The 21938-nt window shown below is 34.0% G+C and overlaps 5 protein-coding genes across 13 annotated transcripts in view; 2 read left to right on the top strand and 3 right to left on the bottom strand.

Annotated features, from left to right (window-relative positions):
- LOC105675018 (synaptic vesicle glycoprotein 2B-like) overlaps positions 1 to 9012 on the bottom strand; it is a 46712-nt gene extending 37700 nt beyond the window's left edge. Inside the window, exon 1 of the mRNA XM_067353219.1 lies at positions 8882 to 9012. The gene's annotated coding sequence lies outside the window, so the exon portion shown is untranslated. The remainder of the gene's footprint in view (positions 1 to 8881) is intronic.
- On the top strand, positions 1157 to 9390 carry LOC105675017 (peroxidase-like). The gene is made up of 13 exons (XM_012371766.2): positions 1157 to 1306; positions 3301 to 3463; positions 3550 to 3734; positions 5041 to 5217; positions 5315 to 5511; positions 5865 to 6060; positions 6230 to 6427; positions 6557 to 6704; positions 7696 to 7858; positions 8029 to 8199; positions 8268 to 8466; positions 8742 to 8847; positions 8936 to 9390. Exons 1-13 carry the CDS (start codon positions 1186 to 1188, stop codon positions 9057 to 9059), a joined length of 2148 nt encoding a protein of 715 aa, XP_012227189.1. The 5' UTR covers positions 1157 to 1185; the 3' UTR covers positions 9060 to 9390.
- Positions 9391 to 9904: 514 nt separating this feature from the next.
- The window catches only part of LOC105675015 (serine-rich adhesin for platelets-like), a 125557-nt gene continuing 113523 nt past the window's right edge, over positions 9905 to 21938 (top strand). The window contains exon 1 of the mRNA XM_067353212.1: positions 9905 to 10264. The gene's annotated coding sequence lies outside the window, so the exon portion shown is untranslated. The remainder of the gene's footprint in view (positions 10265 to 21938) is intronic.
- Positions 10770 to 14181, bottom strand: LOC105675023 (leucine-rich melanocyte differentiation-associated protein-like). 8 transcript variants are annotated; one of them, XM_012371777.2, is made up of 5 exons: positions 13375 to 13465; positions 12726 to 12763; positions 11866 to 12117; positions 11503 to 11763; positions 10770 to 11394 (listed from the first exon to the last, which is right to left on the bottom strand). In XM_012371777.2, coding segments are annotated over exons 2-5 (738 nt in total). In that variant the 5' UTR covers positions 12728 to 12763; positions 13375 to 13465; the 3' UTR covers positions 10770 to 11171. The 8 variants fall into 8 exon arrangements, with proteins under 8 accessions (XP_012227200.1, XP_012227202.1, XP_012227201.1 ...); XM_012371779.2 differs by lacking the exons at positions 12726 to 12763; positions 13375 to 13465 and adding an exon at positions 14073 to 14181; XM_012371778.2 differs by lacking the exon at positions 12726 to 12763 and having other exon boundaries at positions 13375 to 13525.
- Positions 15221 to 21938, bottom strand: part of Scp2 (Sarcoplasmic calcium-binding protein 2) — a 32136-nt gene continuing 25418 nt past the window's right edge. For both annotated transcript variants that reach the window (XM_067353229.1, XM_012371788.2), the window contains 5 exons: positions 20022 to 20074; positions 19673 to 19792; positions 19182 to 19296; positions 18107 to 18204; positions 15221 to 17979 (listed from right to left, as the gene is read on the bottom strand). In XM_067353229.1, coding sequence (XP_067209330.1) covers positions 17872 to 17979; positions 18107 to 18204; positions 19182 to 19296; positions 19673 to 19792; positions 20022 to 20074 — 494 coding nt within the window. In that variant the 3' untranslated portion in view covers positions 15221 to 17871. The remainder of the gene's footprint in view (positions 17980 to 18106; positions 18205 to 19181; positions 19297 to 19672; positions 19793 to 20021; positions 20075 to 21938) is intronic.

Raw genomic sequence — 21938 nt, 5'->3', positions numbered from 1 at the left:
ATTCTTTGAAAAAAATAATAATAAACAATGTGTTGTTTGATAAATATAAATATATAAATAATATTTTTGTAATATCTGTTATTGTAATTGCATTTTTCAGAATTAAATTATAATATTAAAATTAGCAATTGTTTGAATTTTTCAGATAAAAAAATATATTTAATGTTGCAAAATAAGATTAATTGTAAAGTTAATTTTAAATCGTTTTATGCGATCATTAACGGAATGATAAAAAACAGTGTAAAAATAAACGTGCGCCATGCGTGTTTTACATGAGCCGCTCGTATATTCTAGTTCACGAACTTGGTTAAAATTGCACGTACGTCTCAACGATCAGCTGAGGAAGTCATGCAAATTGCATGCAGAAAGTAAACGCAATTGCGGTTGGATTTCCATGCATTAATAGGAAATGGAGTTATCATCTGGCAATGTCAGTAAGATGAATATCAAGGCGGCAGAATACAAACATTTTGCGGCGTCAGAAAGTTTTCGTGCGAAATACTGCCGACTTCTTATGCATGCACTTATCGCAAATACATATAAAAAATGTTTTATGTAAAAAAATACGACTTATCTATGCTGTTGCGCGTATCAAAATGTTCAATTACACGTGAAAGAGTCACAATGTTTCGTCTTGCGCGAGAGATATCATCTGTATCAAGATGAGATATGGAAATAGTACCAAGGTAACGCAATAATATTCATGCCATATGTCTTATTGTGTCGCAAAGTCAATTTCCCTTTTTGATGTGCATGGAAATTAATATGCATTAAGACGTAATATACCCAACATAATATAAAAGCAGCTACTTAACTAGCCTCGTACGATAGTGTTAATCTGAAGTCGTACCGTGCCGTGCGTTAGTTTTCGTGTAATGTTTGCGTAACGCTCGATAATTTTATAATATTTTAGGAACTATTTAAATAATTTAAAGTGATCGTTAGTGCTATATTGCTAATTTTGTGCGCCGAATAAATTATTTTGTGACAAATCCTTTCAAAATTGTATTACTTTTTACTTGGACATTGCTGACTTCTGAGTACGGCATGATTTAGGATAAATTAGATTATAAACATACTAATAACGGCCGTATATTAAACAATATACAATTCTAAAGCAATGTTAAAAATTGTTTCAACTAAATATGACTTTATTTTTTGACTTTATGTCTTTATTTCAGCGATATGAAGGGTCACAATGGTCTCTGGATTACAAGCTTCCTCATCGCAGTGCTTTTGCAAACATTAACAATTACAAATGCCAAAGATGCCACGAAAAAGAAACACATTAGTCCATCACATAAAGGTAATTTCTATCCTTTTCCGAACAGAGAAAAATTACATAAAAATTATATGAAATTTCTATGCTAATTATTATTGAATTAAAATTATTCAGAATTAATAAATATGACAAAAAGTCATGTAAGATATTTTCGTAAACGTTGTAGATAGCTAAGTGTTAGTAATGTTGGCAGTTTGACAACAGATTTGATTGAATTTACTGTCAATCTGCCAACATTGCTAACATTTGGCTCACTGGGGTACACGCAATTTACTTCACCGTTTCCGACACAGTTTTATACAATTCTTTGTTTATATGTAGTAATTTTAACACAACTTATAAATTTTTACATTTTAGAAAATAAAAATCACAAAGTGTTCTAAAATTAGTACACGTTACAAACTTACTACATATAATTACCAAAGTTGTTAGGCGTAATATTAGCACTGTATTTCCGCTGTTAACCAATTGCGCATGCGAATAATTTTCGTGCTTGGTAAGAATATTTAGTATTTTGTCCATACATCCGCGTTTTTTGCATTTTTCTTTACATAAGTTTACGGGAAACGTTATTAGTGATCTGGTATCTCTGCTTTCTCTAATAGTAATAACAGGACTAATAATCGGGTCGGGAGACAGGGCGTAGAGACGGAGAAACTGTGTTACCGTATATGCGGCACGTTCCTTGTGCAACAGGTGGGAGTTAATAGCAAGAAATGACTCGTGAGATAGAAAATCCGCACGCGCGTTGCGCGCCGCTGGAATGCACGTTACATTTTCGAGAGAAGGTGATATAGACTTATGCATCGAGCGAATGAACGGTTGCTCGAGGCAATCAAGGGTTCCCCGTGAAGCTATTTAGCCATGAAATCACGCGCGAATTGCATGTGTAAATTTGCTGCGCAAAACAGCATGAATATTCTTCGACCACTCCTGTCAGCGTTTTACTGTATAAGTAAAAGCAAATCTTTTATTATTGTTTTTATTTATATAAATTTATATAGTAATTTTTCATTGTACGAATAAAAGCAAGCCCGAGCTTTTAAAATTAAATTGTTCTAGGAAAGTTGTTACATTTTTCATCGTGAAAAATAATATTGATATTAATAGTATTAACTGTGCGCTGTGTAAACATCATTCCAGTAGGAAATTATCGAGTCGTGACGATATAAGCTGTCGCCGGCATAACATTTAAATGTTGAACTCAATGTTGTGAAAGATTTTGCTTGCGCAATATCTCGCGTATTACTCACAGTTCGTTATGTTGCCGATTTAGCCGAAAAAACGTCATTTCCGTAGGACATTCTTTTCGAGAGGAAACGCATAGAAAAATCTAGTTGAGTAATTTAACAAAAAAAGAAAATCAGATGTTTTTATAAAGTCCTCGCAATGAGTTCACCGTGCATGACGATGCTTAGGGGCGAATCGATTCTATCTGTCGTCGGTGTAACATTTAACGTTATAGTGAAAGGTTCTCCCTCGCACGCGGATCTCCTTAAACCGCGCGTGTCTACTGGGATTTATGTGCCGAACGATCTACAACGATCGTCTCGGCAGCTGCGATTACTGCCTGATCCGATAGCAAATACGATAAACGAAAGGAAGTCTTGCCCTACACTGAGAATCGAGCGTGATACAATGTTTACGTAAGATAAATCACTGTCCTGTATATTCGATCGCCTTGCGTGGGAAAGTAATAGCGCAGCTATTGAAGGAGCAATTGATATTGGCAAAAAATTAAAGACAGCTATTAAAAATAATGACTATGTCAACAAATTGTAATTGCAATTCACCATTTTAATAATAATAATTAATAATAAATAATTAATTAAAAATAATTGTAATTAATAATAATTGTTATTACTAATAATAATTGTAATTATTAATAATAATTGTAATCATTAATAATCGTAATTGTTAATAATCATAATTATTAATAATTGTAATTATGAATAGAAATTTATCGTAATTCATAACCAAATAAATCATATTGTTTTATAATTTATGTATAATACAAGAGCAAGAAGAAGAATTCTCAGATCTAGAGGCATCGGAGACTTCGTTCTACGGCACGTTTTCAATTCAAAAAAATCTTCTCAATACCTATCACCCTACTGTTTATCATGCGTCAAATCCGACATTTTCGTACATTTCATCTTCGTCGAGCTTCCCAAATACCATGTAAGTTAAAACCAAATAATGTGTAAACTGCATAAAAAAATTATATAAATTTTTTAATATGTATTTTCGTTATTTATCCATTCAAGTTTCCCTACTGGCCAAAACCTGAGCAGTATTCATGACCAAATTAGATGCGGCGATACTTTTTCTCAAGCTTGTCAGCAATCACGATATCGAAGCTATGATGGTTCCTGTAATAATCTTCGAAATCCCACATGGGGCCTGGCTAATACAAGATACGGAAGACTCGTACGTGCACGTTACAGTGATGGTAAATAAAAATATTGTATCTTCACAATATAATTAATTAAGAGAACCTTTATACCAAAGCTTGCAAACGGTATTCACTAAATTTTTGATAACTTTAATTCAAAAAATATATACTTAAGACAATATAATTAACATTTGGTAATTCAAGAGAAATATTGTTTGAAAGTGATTTTTTAATCATTTCTATCCTACTTTATTATAAAACATATAAAATTATTTTTAAAAAGCGTAAAACTTTGCAATAAAAAAATTTGTAACTTTGTTAGATATTTTGCCAGAGATAATAATCACGTAAAAAGAACTATATTGTGTCCTAGTTAGCAGTTTATAAAACTTTCAAGTAATAACAAGAAAAAACTTAACTCAGACTCTAGATACTAAATAATATCGATTCTCACTCGCTGCGTAAATAAGTTTCCTCGTTTTAAATATTGTTATTATAATCAACTTGATGCAAGAGGCTCACAAGTAACCTCTTGATTGCGAGAAAGATTTTGACGTTCACTCATTCGTGATTTTTGTTACGTCGAGCATCTAGTTAGAGTGTCGTGATCAGAACATAGTTCTAAATGAGATATTCAATTATAGCAATTTAATTGAGTCCAATCAAACAAAATTCATTTCTACAGTATTTCGCAATATATATGGATTTAATATTTCATATCTGCATTTGGAAGAAAATTTTGAGATTTCTAAAATTTCTACATATTTCTTCGTGCATTATATTATTATTTAAAAGATTATATTATAATCTTTTAAAAATTACGTAAATAAAAATAAAGAAATTTCGAATTTTTTCCGCGCTGTGAGATAAATTACTATTCTAAGAATAGAGTTTTTTGAAAATTCTAAAATTTCTTTATCTGTATATTTTAGAAGTTCTAATTACAGCATCACTCTTGAAAGAAATTCTTTATTACTACGCCACTTCATTTATTCTTATTAGCAAGTTTCACTTATGACATAAATTCTGACAACAGATTTCACCTATGTACGTAAATTTGGACATAACTGCAAATATGTTTGATAGATATTACCAATCGAACCATAACATCACGTAACTAAAACTGGTTTAAACGTGATTTTCGATTTTTCCAAACTTATATAGATCGCGTACACTTTCTACGATTTGCTATAAAAACATGCAAAAATTTATAGACTTGTCAGGATTATATGACTTTTCAATTTGTGATAATCGTGCAGATTAAAATGACTATCACATACTTTTTTATCCGTAAAAAATATTGATGCATTTTTTCTGCCTTGCGAAAAAATTTATATCTCTCTTAAAATTTGCTCTAACACAGGAATTCGAGCACCATCGAGATCGATCACCGGTTTAGATTTACCATCGGCTCGGCTCGTTAGCTACACATTGTTCCCAGACACGGATGTTAACGATAATCTATGGACATTGGCAGCGATGCAATACGGACAGATAATCACACACGACATGGGTTTGATCGATGGCACAACTCAATCAAGTATGTTTCACTTTTTTTTTACATAAACCACGTCGCAGTCGACTTTCCAGTGACGAGTAATTGCCGATCCGTTTTAATTTCTTTTGCGTAATCGCAGAACCTCACGGTACACGATGTTGCACAACAAACGGACAGCTGATACCAGAATCAGCGGCGATGCCTCAATGCTTCCCGATACTCATACCTTTCAACGATCCGGTGTACGGCAACACCCATATACAGTGCATGAACTTTGTCCGTAGTACAACCGACCTTGATCGTGGCTGTTCGTCTCCGTACAAGCCGGCAGAACAGGTTTTACAGTTGCATCTCACTCATTCATTTACGATTACATCACACGCGGATGTGTGGTAACGAGAAAACTAGAATGTAACCATTGATTAAATGTCGCTATATTAAACGATTATAAATAGCGGAAACTTGGCATCGCGTTATTCTTAGACGTCTATCTATTTTTATCCGCGATCGGATATTTTCTAAGCTGTTCACTAATCTTGTTCGATCTCAATGTATTTATAACATTTTCATAAATAGCAAATTAATTGTTATATTAATCACTGCAATTATTAATGCAATTATACTTAGATCTAAAGACTTTAATTAAGAAAATTAATTTATTCACACGGCTAATACAAAATTATTTTCAGCTGAACACCGTCTCTAACTATCTGGATCTTTCGATCGTTTACGGATCGAGCGACCAAGTTGCGGCTAGTCTGCGAGCTGGTTTCGGTGGACGTTTGAATGTTGAATTGAAAAATAATAGAGAATTTCCACCATCGCCGCCTAATAAAACCGCTATTTGCGACGTGTTATACGAATTTGAGCCATGCTATGCTACCGGTAAAATTAAATATATATTTTTACATAAAAGTTGTGTAATTTAATCACTATGTATTTATTCAAAGCATTCAGTTTTTAACTCAGCGAGCGTAACGAGAAATTATTTTTGAAAAGAGTTATATAAGTGAGAGTTGCATAAAGCAAAGAGCTACATAAAATATTTTTTTAGGTGATATGCGTGCCAATCAAAATCCGCAATTGACGATTTTACAAATTATACTGCTCAGAGAACACAATCGTGTTGCCGATTTTCTGGCACAGTTAAATCCTCACTGGACTGATGAAACGATATTTCAAGAAACACGTCGGATTGTAATCGCTGAGCATCAGAACATCGCGTATTACGAATGGTTACCGATCTTCTTAGGTACCGATCTTCTTTCAATATTTTTCTCATATTATAATACTTACAAAATTATAGAAATTTTTAGATTATAAAAATGTTCTTGTTCTTGTTCTTGTTCTTATTTTGAAGATAAATTAATTAACATTGCAGGTGATAGACAAATTTTGAATAACAACATCGTGTATAACACCGCGAACTACGTGAATGACTACGATGAGACAGTTATTGCTCACGTGTTAAATGAACATTCAAATGCAGCCTTTAGATATTTCCATACGAATATTGCTGGTCGACTCGAGTAAGTATCTGGCAACTTTTATTAACATCATCATCTCAAGATTATTTTTTAATACAAAATACCTGTTGTATTATAGGTATTCTCTCTACCGAGAAATATTCAATATCATAATAATAAAAACAAAAGTTTGAAGTAGCTGAGTGTACAAGCATGTAGCAATCATTATTAATTCTCTTTATTCAAAAGTTTAGGTCCATCTTTTTCATTATCTTTAATGTTTTATGAATACTTATAGACTAGTCGTTGAATTACTAACTAATTCATGAGATTCCAACTTTTCATTTTCAAGAGCAATCAATTTGTATTATGTCATTGACTAAATTAATTAAGTCGATATTCTGTAAACTTTAAACTGAAAAGGAAATTACATGATTTTTTGCATCTTATTCTCTGTTGTGATGTTCTATGATGTCTGGTCTAAAATCTCTGTTTAATGTTAGTGCTATTATTTTAATTGAATAACTAGTTTCTCGATTATAACAATAGCAATAATATCTATAAGATTTTAGACTAGACACCATGAAATAGCAAAAAACAATAAAATCATGTAATTTTCTTTCTAAATTTTACAGAATATTGAATTAACTAATCATTCAAAAACAATACAAATTAACGGCTTTTGGAAATGAAAAGTTATAAAATTCCATGAATTAATTAGTAGTCCAACGATTAGTTCATAAATATTTATAAAACACTGAAGATGATCACAAAAGTAAACATTTGAAAAAAGAGAATTAGTATTTAATGATTGCTACATACAAATTCTACATACAAGTTGTTGTTTTTATTATTGTGATATTTTTAACATAATATTAAAGTCAATTTTTTGTGCAAATTAATATTTGCAATTAATGTAATCGCAATTCAAATTCTAAGTAACAAATATTTTTAGAATTCCATAAATTTTTAATCCAATAAATATAAATGATAAAAATTTATGATATTAATTTGTCGTAAAAATAAAATTAAAATACTAAATTTTATTTGACAGCTTAGTGTCAGAACGTCGACAATATTCCCCGTCATCTAGTCTGAGATTGAGCGATTATTTCAATAGACCTGGTATTATAGAAAGAGGCAACAACCTGGATGATTTGGCTAGAGGTTTATGTACTCAAGCGCAGAAACAGGCTGATGTATACTTCGATAGAGAAGTATGTGTAAATGACATAAAAAATCAGTAACAATAATATTAAAAATAAATACAAATAGAGGGCCAAATATCGTTCCTAAATAAGTCTTAATAATAAAGAAAGCAAGAAAACATTCTGAATGTGCTTAAAAATAAAATATGGCTCTTATTAATAATAGTAATTGTTTGCAGATTACACAATTCTTCTTCAGGCGAGGAAGAGCCCTCGGATCTGACTTGAGAGCAATAGATATACAAAGAGATCGCGATCACGGATTAGCATCTTACAACGATTATCGCGAATATTGTGGATTACCACGGGCAAAGGCTTTCACGGACTTTGCCGATTATATATCTCTTCAGGTAGATAAAATAAATAATTGATAAAAAAGATAAATGTTTTCTAAACTAAATGGATTTGATTTTCTTAGAATATACAAAAACTCGCCTCATTATACGTTAGTGTGGATGATGTCGAAGTAACTGTCGGTGGATCTTTGGAAATGCTTGTGCCCGGAACACTTTCAGGGCCAACATTCTTATGTATTATGTTAAAACAATTCCAATTAACGCGAATTGGTGATCGTTATTGGTTCGAGACCGGCGATTCAAGTGTAGCATTCACATTAGGTATGTTAAATAGCGCAAATAAAAATATTATATATCCAGTAAACAAAATGTTATCAATGTTCGCCGATTGACAGCAAATTTGTCAACATTATTAACATTTGATTATCTGGATAATCTAAAAAATATCATCAATACATGATATCAAGATATCAATTATTGTAGTTAACATAAATAATGTTCAAAATTAAATTAAATAATAATTTTTCGAATTAATTGTAAAATAGGTTTATGATTTCAAGTATACATATTGCCTATAAATATTATTGTGTTTCCAGAACAATTGAACGAGTTACGGAAGTCAAGTATTTCGCGACTGATTTGCGACAATGGAGACAATATTCAGATTATGCAAAAATCAGGATTTTTACAAGTCTCTGAAACGTAAGTTTGACCACGTACCTTATTTCTAGCTTACCTTATGAATCGAAATCAAGGTAACCTCAACAATCACTCCTTATGCAAATTTCAGCAATCCGCTTAGCAGATGTGATGAACTCCCAGAGATAAATCTTTCTCTTTGGAAGGATTACAATCCACAGACTTCTGGTCACACTTATCAGGATATTGTTAGATCGCTATACAAAAAGAAATAAGAAAAATTAATGCAAGCTACTTTGCTTCCAATAAGTTAGGTTATTTAAGATATCAAAAGATTCATACCTATTTTTGTATAGAATAGAAATCAAATTAAACTGCAACGCTTCGAATTTAGGAACAATTAATAATTAGTTTTTTGAAAAAACTGAAGCACTAATTATACTCTCAAGCAATTCTAATTATAAGAAATAATAAAAATAATGAAAAGTTGTGCCGTAATTTTATACCATAGACAAAGGCAGCAGTAATATGCATTGCAAAATGTAGTTTACATACGTATGCAGTACATGTATGTTGATAGATAATTTTTATATTGTATAAATTATAATATACCTGATTAATAAATGATTTTATACAATCTGCTTCGTCACTTCAATGATTCGTCACAACTATCGTTTACTTTGCAATTTCTCAAGCGACCAATCACAGCATCGTTTTTATTTGATTAGAGGTGAATCCCGATTTCGCGCCACGATGGACAAGTGAAGCCCAGAATGCAGACGCCGGTTCTCACGCGCCAATCGAGAAACCGCGTACATATGATACATAGAGCGCTCTTCTCAAGTATGTGTGCGTGTGAGCCGCGTTGCATTCGAGGCTTCACTGCCGCGATGAACGGATTTGTTCTCGTCGTACTATATTTCTCACGATTGCGTCTGTCTATAAGTGAATCTCGCGAGCCAAAAGTTAACGCGTGTGTATCGTTAAGTACTAGACTGTCGTCGTGATGTATTAGATATCGTGTACGATCACTATTGTTACAACTTCGATGTCGGTAACCTGCTGCTGTGTTTGGCCGGGCTCGAGTGAAGTCGACCAAGTAGCCATCTATAATTTGCAAACAGAAATGCTTGCAAGACAATGAACCAATCACAGCGCCGCTTTTATATTTGACTAGTGATCAGTTATGAATTCGCGCCGCGACGGATGGACAGGTTTCCGTATCGCTCCGTACTTTCCGCGATCGTGACGGTTTAAAAGTGAACCTTCGTGCGTAAGAAGTTATCGCGAGTGCTTTGTAATATATCGAGTTTTCGTCGTAACGCATTAAGTATCGTGTTCAATAGCTAATGTTGTGATACCGGTATCGGCGACCCGCTGCCGTGTGCCTGGCGTCTTCGGAGCTGCCTCCGTCTTTCTCACGATGTTTTCTCGCCGAAGTACAATAGTGTACAACTGCTTCACGATCATCACGCACGAGGTACGTTTCGTTTCATTATTAGCTACGACGATTATATTTTCTATAATAAATCACTATTTCAACCACGGTAAATAATAGTTCTGTTCGGCCTAGCTACGTTCTTGCACTTGTCTATTTCTCTCTTTATTACTCCAAGAACATGGCGATTGGTCAGAAAATGCGCGATAGATTATAATCGAAATTGTTTCGTATATTTCGTAATTGTTACCGTCTAAAAGTGAATCTCGCGCGCGATAAGCTATCGGATGTCTCATAGAAGCTTTATTATTGATCCTGAATATGAACACCGTGTGTGATCTTTGTTGTAAACCAATAATTTCCTTGGAATCAATAATCTGCTTCTGTGCATTGATCGGAATCATCTTCGTGCATTTTTCATGTTATCTGTCTGTTATGCAACAAAGATGCATTTGGATCATTATCAAGTATATTTATTTATACTGAAATTAACATTAGCACTCTCTTTTCATTATGCAATTTGATTTGCAATAAGAAGAAAATGAAATAGTTGAATAATATAGTTTTGTTTTATTAATATCAAATACATCCATACATAAAAATATTGCTTAACAGATGTATAAAATAACATTCACATTTGATGTGTAGTTTATAAAAAAACAGAGGTAATATAAAACTGACCATTCAAAGTATTTTACATATATTTAATATATGAGTTATTTGTTCGTATAACTGCACCCTGCAGAATTAGTAAAAGTGGTTATTAAACTACCCCCTTATATGTTATGTCATTATATATATGTATATATATATATATATATATTACTATAAACATTGCTCCATGTATTGTTTTCATAGTACATGTTTCTAATGGATACAAAAATTAATCTCATTTCTTTTGTGAAGGAACATCATGATTAGGAATTTTTTAGTTGCGCTTCAATACTGTTTAAATAATAGAATTTGATTCTCTTGGCTTTCTTTGTCCGTCAAGTGGTAATAGCTTAGGAAATGCCATACGAAAATGTATATCCTTCATGCGTTCTGGCAGTGTAAAAATATTTTCAAGTATTGGTCGTTTGTAAAGTCTTTTAGCCTCTACTCGCTGCTCCTCAGTCACTAGCCTATCATCCAAGTGTATCAAGTATGGAAACCAAGATAATACAAACATCCTATTGAAAAAGTTCAACATAATTTGTGACAGATAATAAATGAAACTTGAATTGTGTTTCTGTGTAACTTAGAAAGGAAGTAATTAAAAGAAACTTTTGCTGAAATACCTGTAATTAAGATATTCATAGAAAGATCCACCATTAAGATAACTAGGCGCTGCCATATTTCCCATGAGACATAAATATTTGAGGTTTGGTACACTAGAATAGAGATTCTTAATAAAGGGAAACAAGTTTATTATGCGGTTATGATTCAGCCAAAGAAGCTCAAGATTTGGCATGTATGGGAACACAGTAACATCATCTATCATATTGTGATCTAAATTGAGAGATGTTAAATTCTCAAACTCTGACAAAAACTGTAAATTCCTGAAAAAAAAATTTGGTAAAAAAATCTATCTTGATTTAGTGTATTATGATACTGATTTTATACTTTTCTTCAAATCTTCACATACCATGTCATTTCCTTACCTGCTAAACAGATTGTGACTAATATCTAAGTGACATAGAGTAAAACTGAAATCTCGTATGATGTTATAAGGTACTGTGAAAAGATCTTCATACGCAAGTGACAGAGAATTAACTTGTCCCTCAGATGAATCATTTGCAGTCGATGATTGTCTGCTATATTTGTCCGCAAATACTAGTTTTCCCAGACAAGTCATGGTATCCTCTTCTTCTTTTGCTTCCAGGGGATATTCTATTTCATTGTCAGTATCAAACCTGTGTGACAAAACATATAATTAGTATAATGTAATAGAAATATAGAAAGAAAAAACAAATAGCACATATATTAAATACACAAATGTGTATAATATTTAGAATCAATTTTAAATTACACACATTCTACTTAAATGCTTTGAATATACTAACCCCTGCCTTATTAATTTGTAATTTAAATAGATCTAACACCTTTCCAGCTTCTAACAAATCTTTTTGTAAATTATATATAAAACATGAATATTATTTTATACATGCATACATATATAATCTTAATATTCATATTTAATTGATCCATATTCTTGAGTTCTACAAATTCCAGAAGTATGTGAAATAATATTGTGTACTTTTAAGGTTTAAACTTTTTATAACATTTAAACTAAAAAGAGTAATAAATATTTTACAAATCTTTTGTTAAGCATTATTGAAATATGCATATATTATTCAACATATAAAAGAGTAAACTGTTAGAGAAAAATATTTAACCATACAACATTACCTCTGTAACTGTTAATAATTAGTTGCACAAGAGTTATACTATAGATAACACACAGATAATGTGACAGAGATAACAAAATGCACAAAACTTGCAAGCAAACCATCCTACTCACATTGTTCTTACTTTAACGTCACCTTATGATGAGCTAATCTATAAAAGAAGGATCAAAATATTTGACACACTTCTCACTTCCAAAATTTAATTATAAATCTAAACCATACATCTAGCCCGATGTTGGCGAATAATATTGCGCAAATAGATGAACGTTGAAACAGAGAAATCTATTTTCACCTAAGACGTTCACACTCATAGCGACTTGTCACACAAGATAACTCGTACCTCGTACTGATCGTGAGAATCGATTCGGCCAAAAGAAGTTATCGCATACCGTAGTGGGATGCGATAAGATAGGAAAGAGAATGAACCCAAAAGCACCGGCAAAGTTCAGGAAAGGTATATATATAAAATCGACTCGACTTGATAGACGGTTAGAGGTTATATAAGTGCACGTGTTCGCTTCAAGAAATACACGATGCGGTATTTGAGAGACTGACATGAGAATAAAAGAGCGGTAAATGACGAGGGTCACTGAAATCACTGGAATAGGTCGCTGGAAATAAGAAATCTCTCGAAAAAAACTCGTTAATTATCAACACTTGATTGGAATTTTTTCGAAATGTCACTTAACTGTTTTCCGCTCCAAACGCCTCATTTACTTAATAATTTATCACGCGATGGATTTTCGCAATTCACTTACGTACTTCGCACTTCCCAAATCGAACTAATGTCCGATTATTCACCATATTTTCCTACATTTATCTTGTTTTTGAATCTTCTCACCGGAGAGAGCGTGGATAAGATTTCCCGCACAGTTCGATTTATATGTTCGAGATGGAGCCACGGAATAACATGTGTTGTAAAATCCAGGCGGATTTGCATAATGCAGATGTTCGAGAAAGTGTGCGTCAATAATACATTTCAAGAAAAGTTTTAATCATTGTCTAATAATAAAGAAGGTGATAAGAGTGTGTCGAATATGCTGATTCTTTTCAGAACGGTTGCGGAAACATTGCAAAATGTAATTGCAATATTACAATTTGAAATAAAATATTTCTGTAATTTTTCTATGCTGTTTAAGATTTAAAAATATTACGTTGTAATATTTATATAATATTTTTAAAACTTTCTGCGATATTGTTGAAACTGACTTTACATTTTAAATTCTGTTTTTTTCACAATATGTTTACTGTATCGTATTAAATTTGCAATATTAAAATGTTATTGCAATATAACTGAAATATTCTACGCTATTACTTTATCGATTTTACTGTTAAATTCGTATTTTTAAATTGCTTCGTGGTCTTTATGAAGCGTCAAAGCAGGGTGTAACGACATTAAATCGTGGCGATCTGAATAAATGAACAATTAATATGCAAATATGATATATGCATTCACTCACCGGTTAGTGCGTTTTATTCTGCTTATTGAAGATCTTCTAATTAACGATGATCAGATGTCATTCTGTCTGGCTCTTTCGATGTCTGCTGCACTATTAAACTGTTAGACTATCTTAACCTTGAGCTTGGATAGCGCTGACTCATATCTATGTGCAGATACCTAACATTCTAAAAATTTTAAATAAATAGAAATATTTTAAATGGTTCACGATAAAAAATACAAACAATATATATAATATATTTTTAGCGACTCTTGGAAAGCATTCGATATTTTAATGAAAAAATCTGATATTTTTTAAGTCTTTAAAAAATATATTTTCTTGTTTTATATCGGATGCATTTTGACAGTCACTAAAAAAAATGTTTTAACTATGCTGACGATAATGATGTAAAGAATGTAAAGAAAAAAATCTATAATGATATAAAGAATGCTAACAATTAAATTGAAATTTAATTAATTTATTTTATTTGATTAATTTATGATGATTTGCTATTATTGCATTATACTCATCCTGCTTTGCATCAGTGTATTATTACGTTGTCAAAGCTGCAACTAAGTACGCATTCATGTTTGCTTGAGATTAAATATTAATACTCTTATTAAACTATGTCTTATGATGTAATAAACACAGTTCATCTTATTATTTTTGGAGATTAAGTTTTACATTGGCTTACTGTGATGCGTATAATAACAGAGTGAATGTCCTTGAATACCTGATCTCAACTGCTTATCTCGAGTGTAATTAATGGAGTAAATAGCGAGTACAAGAGCTCGTAAGATGAAGCCAGTCTTCATTGACAACGGCATGCAATGACCTCATTAGTCATTTCTTTTTTTTTCTTTTTCTTTAAGAATGCGAACAATTTGCGATAGAGTATTTGCAATAATCCAGTAAGCAAAATTTGATAAAATTTGTTATCAACCTAATCAATATTTGGCTATCTGGAAATAAAACTATAATTTCTACAATTTAATTGTATGCTATGATTTTTCTTAATAATAATTTCATGACAAGTTGTTACGATTATTACATGAATTACACAAATTTACTATACGTACTTATATCAGTACAGTGTATATAACTTACTCGTTATAAATATGCCAAGATAAGAAGGCTGGGGATATCTTTATCGAAAGAAGGATATGCAGTTTTAATTTTTTTACAGTATATATATATTTTATATTTCTCGTCGATCTCTTTCACGTATAGGGACATGCTGTGATATTTATATAACATATTCTTATATGCATCTTATAGGAACAGGAATAGTACGTACATACCTATTACAACAGGTAAACATGTTATACTTCTTTCAACATGAAACCATATACATTATTGCAGGCACAGGTTAAGAAACTTACGATTTTTTTTTAGAATACATGAATTTTAATTTTTATTAAAATTGTAAAATGATTGAATAAAGAATATCATAACAAATTTAATTTTTGCTGAAGAAAAACTACTGATAAGAAATTGCTTTAAATAAATTACGAATAATTTTGTAGCGTAATAATACTTGGATTGAAAATTATGTAAATTTTGCCAGTATAATTACCTCCACAGCGTATAACGACTTAAAATTGCGGAAGTAAAACATAAAGTGTTTAATAATTATTAACGAAAGTGCGCTTGCTTGTTGATTGTTTTGACAAAATTAAACATGTCGCTTAATCCGTGCCTGGACATTTTCAATTGACAACGAGTGTTTCATTACATTCATATTTCTCTCTAGTTTATAGCCGCATCGTATATTCGTTTAATAATCGTTATGGACTTATGGCGGACGAGAATGTAGCGATTGTTATCAGTACATCCACTTTCTAACAAGTACGGAAAATACTCGTCGTGATTTATTATTTACACACTCGGTAGATTGAACATTCTGCTGTTTCGATATATGTTATGTTTGTCTCTTCACGGGCAGTGATCGATAATTAAAATGAACGTAAATATTATAATTTCCCTAGTGTGACATTGTGTCAGTTGCATCAATGAAACGCTTTCTGCTGATAGAAATCAACGTTAAAGTACACATTTTCTGCAAATAATTTGATTGCTGAAATACGATGCACATCCATTATTACGACAATTAATAATTTTCAAAAGACATCTACCATTAATTTCATAATGTATATTTGACGTGATTGTATCTTTTGATATATATATATGGCGACGCAAATAATAATTGGTCATACATCGGAATTCCCGTCACGAATTTATAACAGAATGCGATAGCAATTACCGGTGAAGAATCAATATAGCGAAGTTAATCGCTAGCTGATCGAACGATCGTCTGCATAAAATTTAATCCTCTCGTTCGACACACAGATGTATGCAGTATGATTTACAATGCAACGCAATATAACAACAATTTCGCGCATCATTGCACGATGAATAGTTGTTAATCGAGTAACATGCGTTTATCGATCTCCTTCACGTTTTCGCCGCATAGTTGCTTTTTTCCCGAAACATCGTGTACGCTTTCCGTAGAAATTAAATCCTTCTTTTCAGCAATACGAAAATAGCATGGTTTTGCCGTTATGAATGTGCCAGCGAAACAATTCAAACGAGAAAAAAAGATTTTTTGTTTTACGTACAAGAGTCTAGAGAAAATTAAAGGGTAACGAAATACTGTGAAATGAGCGAACGTTACGGTACTTTGGTAAAAAAATACCGGAGCTGCGTAGAGAGGTGCGCACGTTTGGTGCGAGCACCGTTTGTTTTCGGTTCTCAAAATATCTTGCGCGGGCCAGAGAGAAATCTCGCTCTCTCAGCACCACATGCCAATCAGTTTCGGCAAATTTTACAATCGAATATTGTTAATAATCCGATCCGTTTTGCGAAACGAGATCGGCAAAACGAGAGAGAGATTTTCACGGATTTACGATCGACTGCCCTCCTTCTAAACCGCGCCGCGAATATAAATAAATATATGCAACGCGAAAAAAAAAACCACCTCGATTGCCGACCGCCTCTTTTCGTCTCTTCACGTATCGAAACAGCGTAATCACTTTTATAATTTGCAAGGGCGTTTATTTACACACTATGCGGCATAATTAGCTCTTCGGCGGTGATGGATCGATATGCGCCATAAAGATAGATACTTAATTCGAATCATTAACACGTGCCCGTACTGTGAAATATTTAGAAAGCTTTGCAAATAAAAAATTAACACGCCTTTGACAGATCGTTCGGAATATTTTGGCCGTGGCGATTGTTTAAAATGCAGAGCCCGGATAGTTTTGGGATTGGCAGTCCACGAAATCGTTGCAAATACCATCAAAGGAACAATGGATTACATAGAGCAGTAATGAAAGAAAAAGCTGCAAGCTAGATTTGCGAGATACTGTTAACTCTGTGTTTTTTGTTGCGTATCGATCAATCGCACATACAATAAAAATACCTAGTACAACGTGGTGAATAGAACTGCAAAATAGCCTGACGTTTAGTAAAGTAAAGTTGTGCATTATCCGGCCGGAATCACGTCGCGATTATGAAAATTCAAACACAGCTGTTACGGAAAAAGCGGCGACGAAGAACAGGAGGCTAATGCAAAGTTTTCTCGATCGTTTAATTATAATTATATTCATTATTTCGGTATATGATTACACGGGAGAGCAGTAAACGAAATAGAATTTTAACTAGTAGATACAGAACTGCGTCTATCTCTTTAGCGAGTCATATACACTTACATAAAATAATAATCTGTCGTAACGACGAAAATATATGTATATATATATATTTATAATATATATATTATATTCGCGCGTCTTCAATCTCACACGGTGTGGCGAAGAAGTTAGAATGAAGTCTTTCCGAATATAAAGTTCCCAGGTACGTTCGGATCGTCGGAGCAGAAATATTGCTTCCACAGATCGGCGAATTTCTCGCGAGTCACTTCCTGACCCTACGGAGAAGTAAACAGTTTTTCGTGAGACTCGATATCGCGTTACACCGTCGTGCGCGCAACATCGGCCTTCCTTTTTCTCCCGTTTTTCCTTTTTATTTCTTTTTTCCGCTTGATTGATACTCACCACCTCCAATTTCTTGAACGCCTCGCGTGCTTCGGCCTCCTCGATGCCGTGACAGCCGCACACCTTGCTGAATTCGGTCTCGTCGATCGATCCGTCACCTGACGACACAGGACAGATCGCATTCGAGAGTCTAAAACCGCCTGCATTTTATATACATAAGCTACTTGTAATTTACATATATAAGAGACCGAGAAGGTAAATCGCCGAGAAATTTTCGTGTACAACGGCGAGGTATATTATTGGAGATTAGTGTGAATGGATGAAAGGGACTGAATGGAAGGGACGTTGCTTAATTGGTATTTATAATCTCGTTAACCCTCGCCGCCCTCAGTCAAAACCGTCATTCATCTTTAATCTATAATTACTTTTAGATCTTAAAAACATATTGCACCGAAAGCTATCCACTTGGATTTTCATCCATTTCCAGCACTTTTCAAAAGCATTTATCACATTCTTTATTTTTTTATTTTTTCTTGGATGTTGTATGAAGATTAGTAGATGGAGGAATGGATGCCAATCTAACATCCAAGAAAAAAATGGAAAAATAAAGAATGCAATAAATGCTTTTGTGAAAGGGGTACTCGAGCGGATAGCTTTCAATGCTCCTGACTGCACAAGTAAAACAATAGAGAAAATATTGAGAAAATATAAATGTCAGTTCTGCACGCTGTCGAAAAAGTATAAATTATATGTGTATTAGCAGTGATGAAAAATATTTTGTAGCATTTTTATTTTTACACGCGCGTTGGAAATAGCGAGGAAATAAATTACGTAATATATCCTCTTACGGGATTTCCTCTCTTACCATCAACACTATTCATTGAAAAGGCAAAGAGAAACAGCAGGAAGAGAGCAGTTTAGAGAGGGGGGGCTCTCCGTCGTATTTACCGTAATACGCGAAACTCAGCGAGAGGAATTAATGATACATACTTCCCGCAAGTCACTCTCTGCTCGAGTAATTATGCTTACATTAGTATTCCTGGAATCTCTGTGCAAATGCGTAATAAATTACGCGTAACCGGCGCGGAATATAAGCGTATTCATTTATGGAAAAAACAGGCGCGCCGGGTCTTACCGGAAGAGTCCTCGAGATCGAACATAAAGTTCATATATGTTTGTTGCCATTCGAGCGCATTTGCCGGATCTTTCGCGTACTCTTCCCACATCGAGTACCACTCGTCTCGACTGATCTGAAAGTTACGCGACTGTTAATATCGTGAACACATATACTCGCATCCGATCGACATACTGCGTCTGTATTCGCTGCATGTCGTTTCCAATTTCAATCGCAAAGTCGCGGAATATCGCGAAATATCGCAGAATATTTTCTTACGTTGCGAAAGCAAAACGCAAATATATCAACAAACATTCAAGAAGTTATTTTAAAAACCATAAACGTAAAAACCGTTTTAAAAATCGATAAAGGCAGAAAGTGGAACGAAGGTATGCTAAAAATTCAGGAAGTTATTTCAGAGACAGTAAACTGGGAAAAAAAATATCTTAAAGTCTGATAAATCATAACTTGATTTTGTCGCGAAAGTAACCAGGAACAATTTCAATTTATACCTGTCCGTCCTGATCCTCGTCGGCGCGTTGCTGCAGTCCTTCCCAAACTTTTGTCAAAGTGTCCCTAATGTATTGCGATTTGGCATCGTCTAACTTCCAATGCCTCGAGCTGCAGATTCGCTATAATACGAAATAAATACGAGTCAGCTGCAGGATACTTTGCCTGATTGATCGACGCGGGTTTAAAAAAAGTAATCTATCATATATGTATTTGCATTTCTCAACTTTAACGTTGCAAATCAGATTTATTTTATCCCGAAAATATGTAAATTTAACATTCCTGTGTAACAAAACGTATAACAGTATTAGAGAACAAACAATTTAATTAACCAATACGAAAAACGCTTACTTGCACGGCGAGATCAATGTCCTTCATGTCGATGGTGCCACTTTGATTAACATCTGAGGAAAATAAAACATTACTGCTGTTTAAACATTTTATATTAGTGCAGTCATCATCTAAATTTACAATTTAGTTAAAAGTTTAATTATCCAAAAACATAGTATTTCGTTCGTTGAATCTTTTGGCGCGACTATTTGTTATTTTGTACAAAATACCATCGCAGCTGTCTCTAGCATTCCCGAAGTGCATCGTACATTTTCTCGCTTAAAGGACAAGATGAACGATCATGCCACTCGATTTTGGCCCCACTACGATCGGATATCGTTAGTTTTCTGAAGATGACCCACTTTCACCGCAGGTTTATTCGTTTTCCCGCGGCTTCCGCGCCCAAGTTGTCGTTTATTAATTCCGTTTCACTGTAGAAAGGAAACTACCCCCCGTTCCGCTCTTTTCCGACTTCGTCCAGGAATCCTGTTAAGCGCCGATTACGATTCAACGAGGTAGAATTTATTGTCTCCCCGGCATCCGCCCCGAGGCGGTTGACAAACCGAGAGGTCACGATGAAATAATTAATACGAACGTCCGGACGTGCAAGCAGGTATCTTTAATGCTACAACTTGTTGCAAAAACTCTGAACTCGTGGAGATTAAAAATCGATCAATCAGATTCTCGTATAAATGTACGTTTTGCGACGAGATGCAAATAATAGATAATGCATTTCCTTTTTTGCGCGGATACTTTGCGGAACCTCGCGTTCTTATCATTAGAAACAAATGGTGAAGCAGTTGTCACTGTCAAGCGATAGTATGAAGCGATTGCCAAGTAATATTGTAAAAATAATTAATGGCATAAGTAAAATCTAAAAATAATAGAAACAATCTCCGCGCCGTTTAAGAAAACGGAGCGACCATTCACGGGGAATACATCGCGCGCCCCTCTGCTCGCTATCGCATCTAACCGCGGCGAAATGTTCCAGTCCCGCAGAAGCGTACGTAGGGATATGTTTAGCGGCCAATCGGCGGCGGTCAAAGCGGAGAAGAAAATGAGGGGTTAATGAGGGCTGCCAGGCGTGTGCACGTCTGCAACCTCTACGATCTGCGCTACGTGTGGCGCGCAACGTTCCTCATAGCCGCAATACCGCGTCGCATTCACGCGTTTGCATACACACACACACACACACACACACACGCACGCACACACACATGGATACGCACACTTGCATACTCGTGGTGTTCCGCCTCTACGTGGTTCTGCTTTGTACCGCGGCGCACATGCATTTTTACATTACGTGTCATCGTAAAAACACGTGCATACATTGAAACGCGTCTACGAGGCACGGCCGTTTCATCCATTAGGCACTATAAGTAGGATGCATGAGGCCTGCGAGCTCTTTTCGAGGGAAATATCTCAGACGTGAAATAAGGCATAATAACTGCGAAAATGTCAAAATTTAATATTCTGATTAGTAAAAAATGTCATTAAACTTTATACATATTATTCATATTGACAAAGATTTCATTGGGATATTATATTTAGCAAGCCAACAAGTTTTTAATACGGTTTTTAATAATTTGAAACTCTCTAGCGAGCGTACAATTCTAGTATAAAGAGACAAAGGCTCATATCACATAACTTTTTCAAATGTCATCTTCCTATGGCGTCATTTCCAATTCAAAGTAGATTCGCAAACGAAGAGAACGTCATTTCGCCCCGATGGTCAGACAATTTTTTTGCAGCTTTATCGTAAAGTAAATGGAAATTCTATTAATGCGAGACGTGATTCCATTTTATGATACCCATCGTGACGCGATACGGAGTGGTCCGAGTCCTCGAAAGAGAGCAAAGTGACGCTAAAACCCAGAGTCTTAAAACGAACTCTGTCGTTGGAGACCAGCTCATTCACGCACTCAGGCACGCCGGGGG

This window comes from Linepithema humile, chromosome 4, assembly GCF_040581485.1.
Source record: "Linepithema humile isolate Giens D197 chromosome 4, Lhum_UNIL_v1.0, whole genome shotgun sequence".
NCBI classification, from domain to species: Eukaryota; Metazoa; Arthropoda; class Insecta; order Hymenoptera; family Formicidae; genus Linepithema; species Linepithema humile.
Note: the sequence above shows the minus strand (reverse complement) of the source record. Positions and strands in the feature narration are given on the sequence as shown.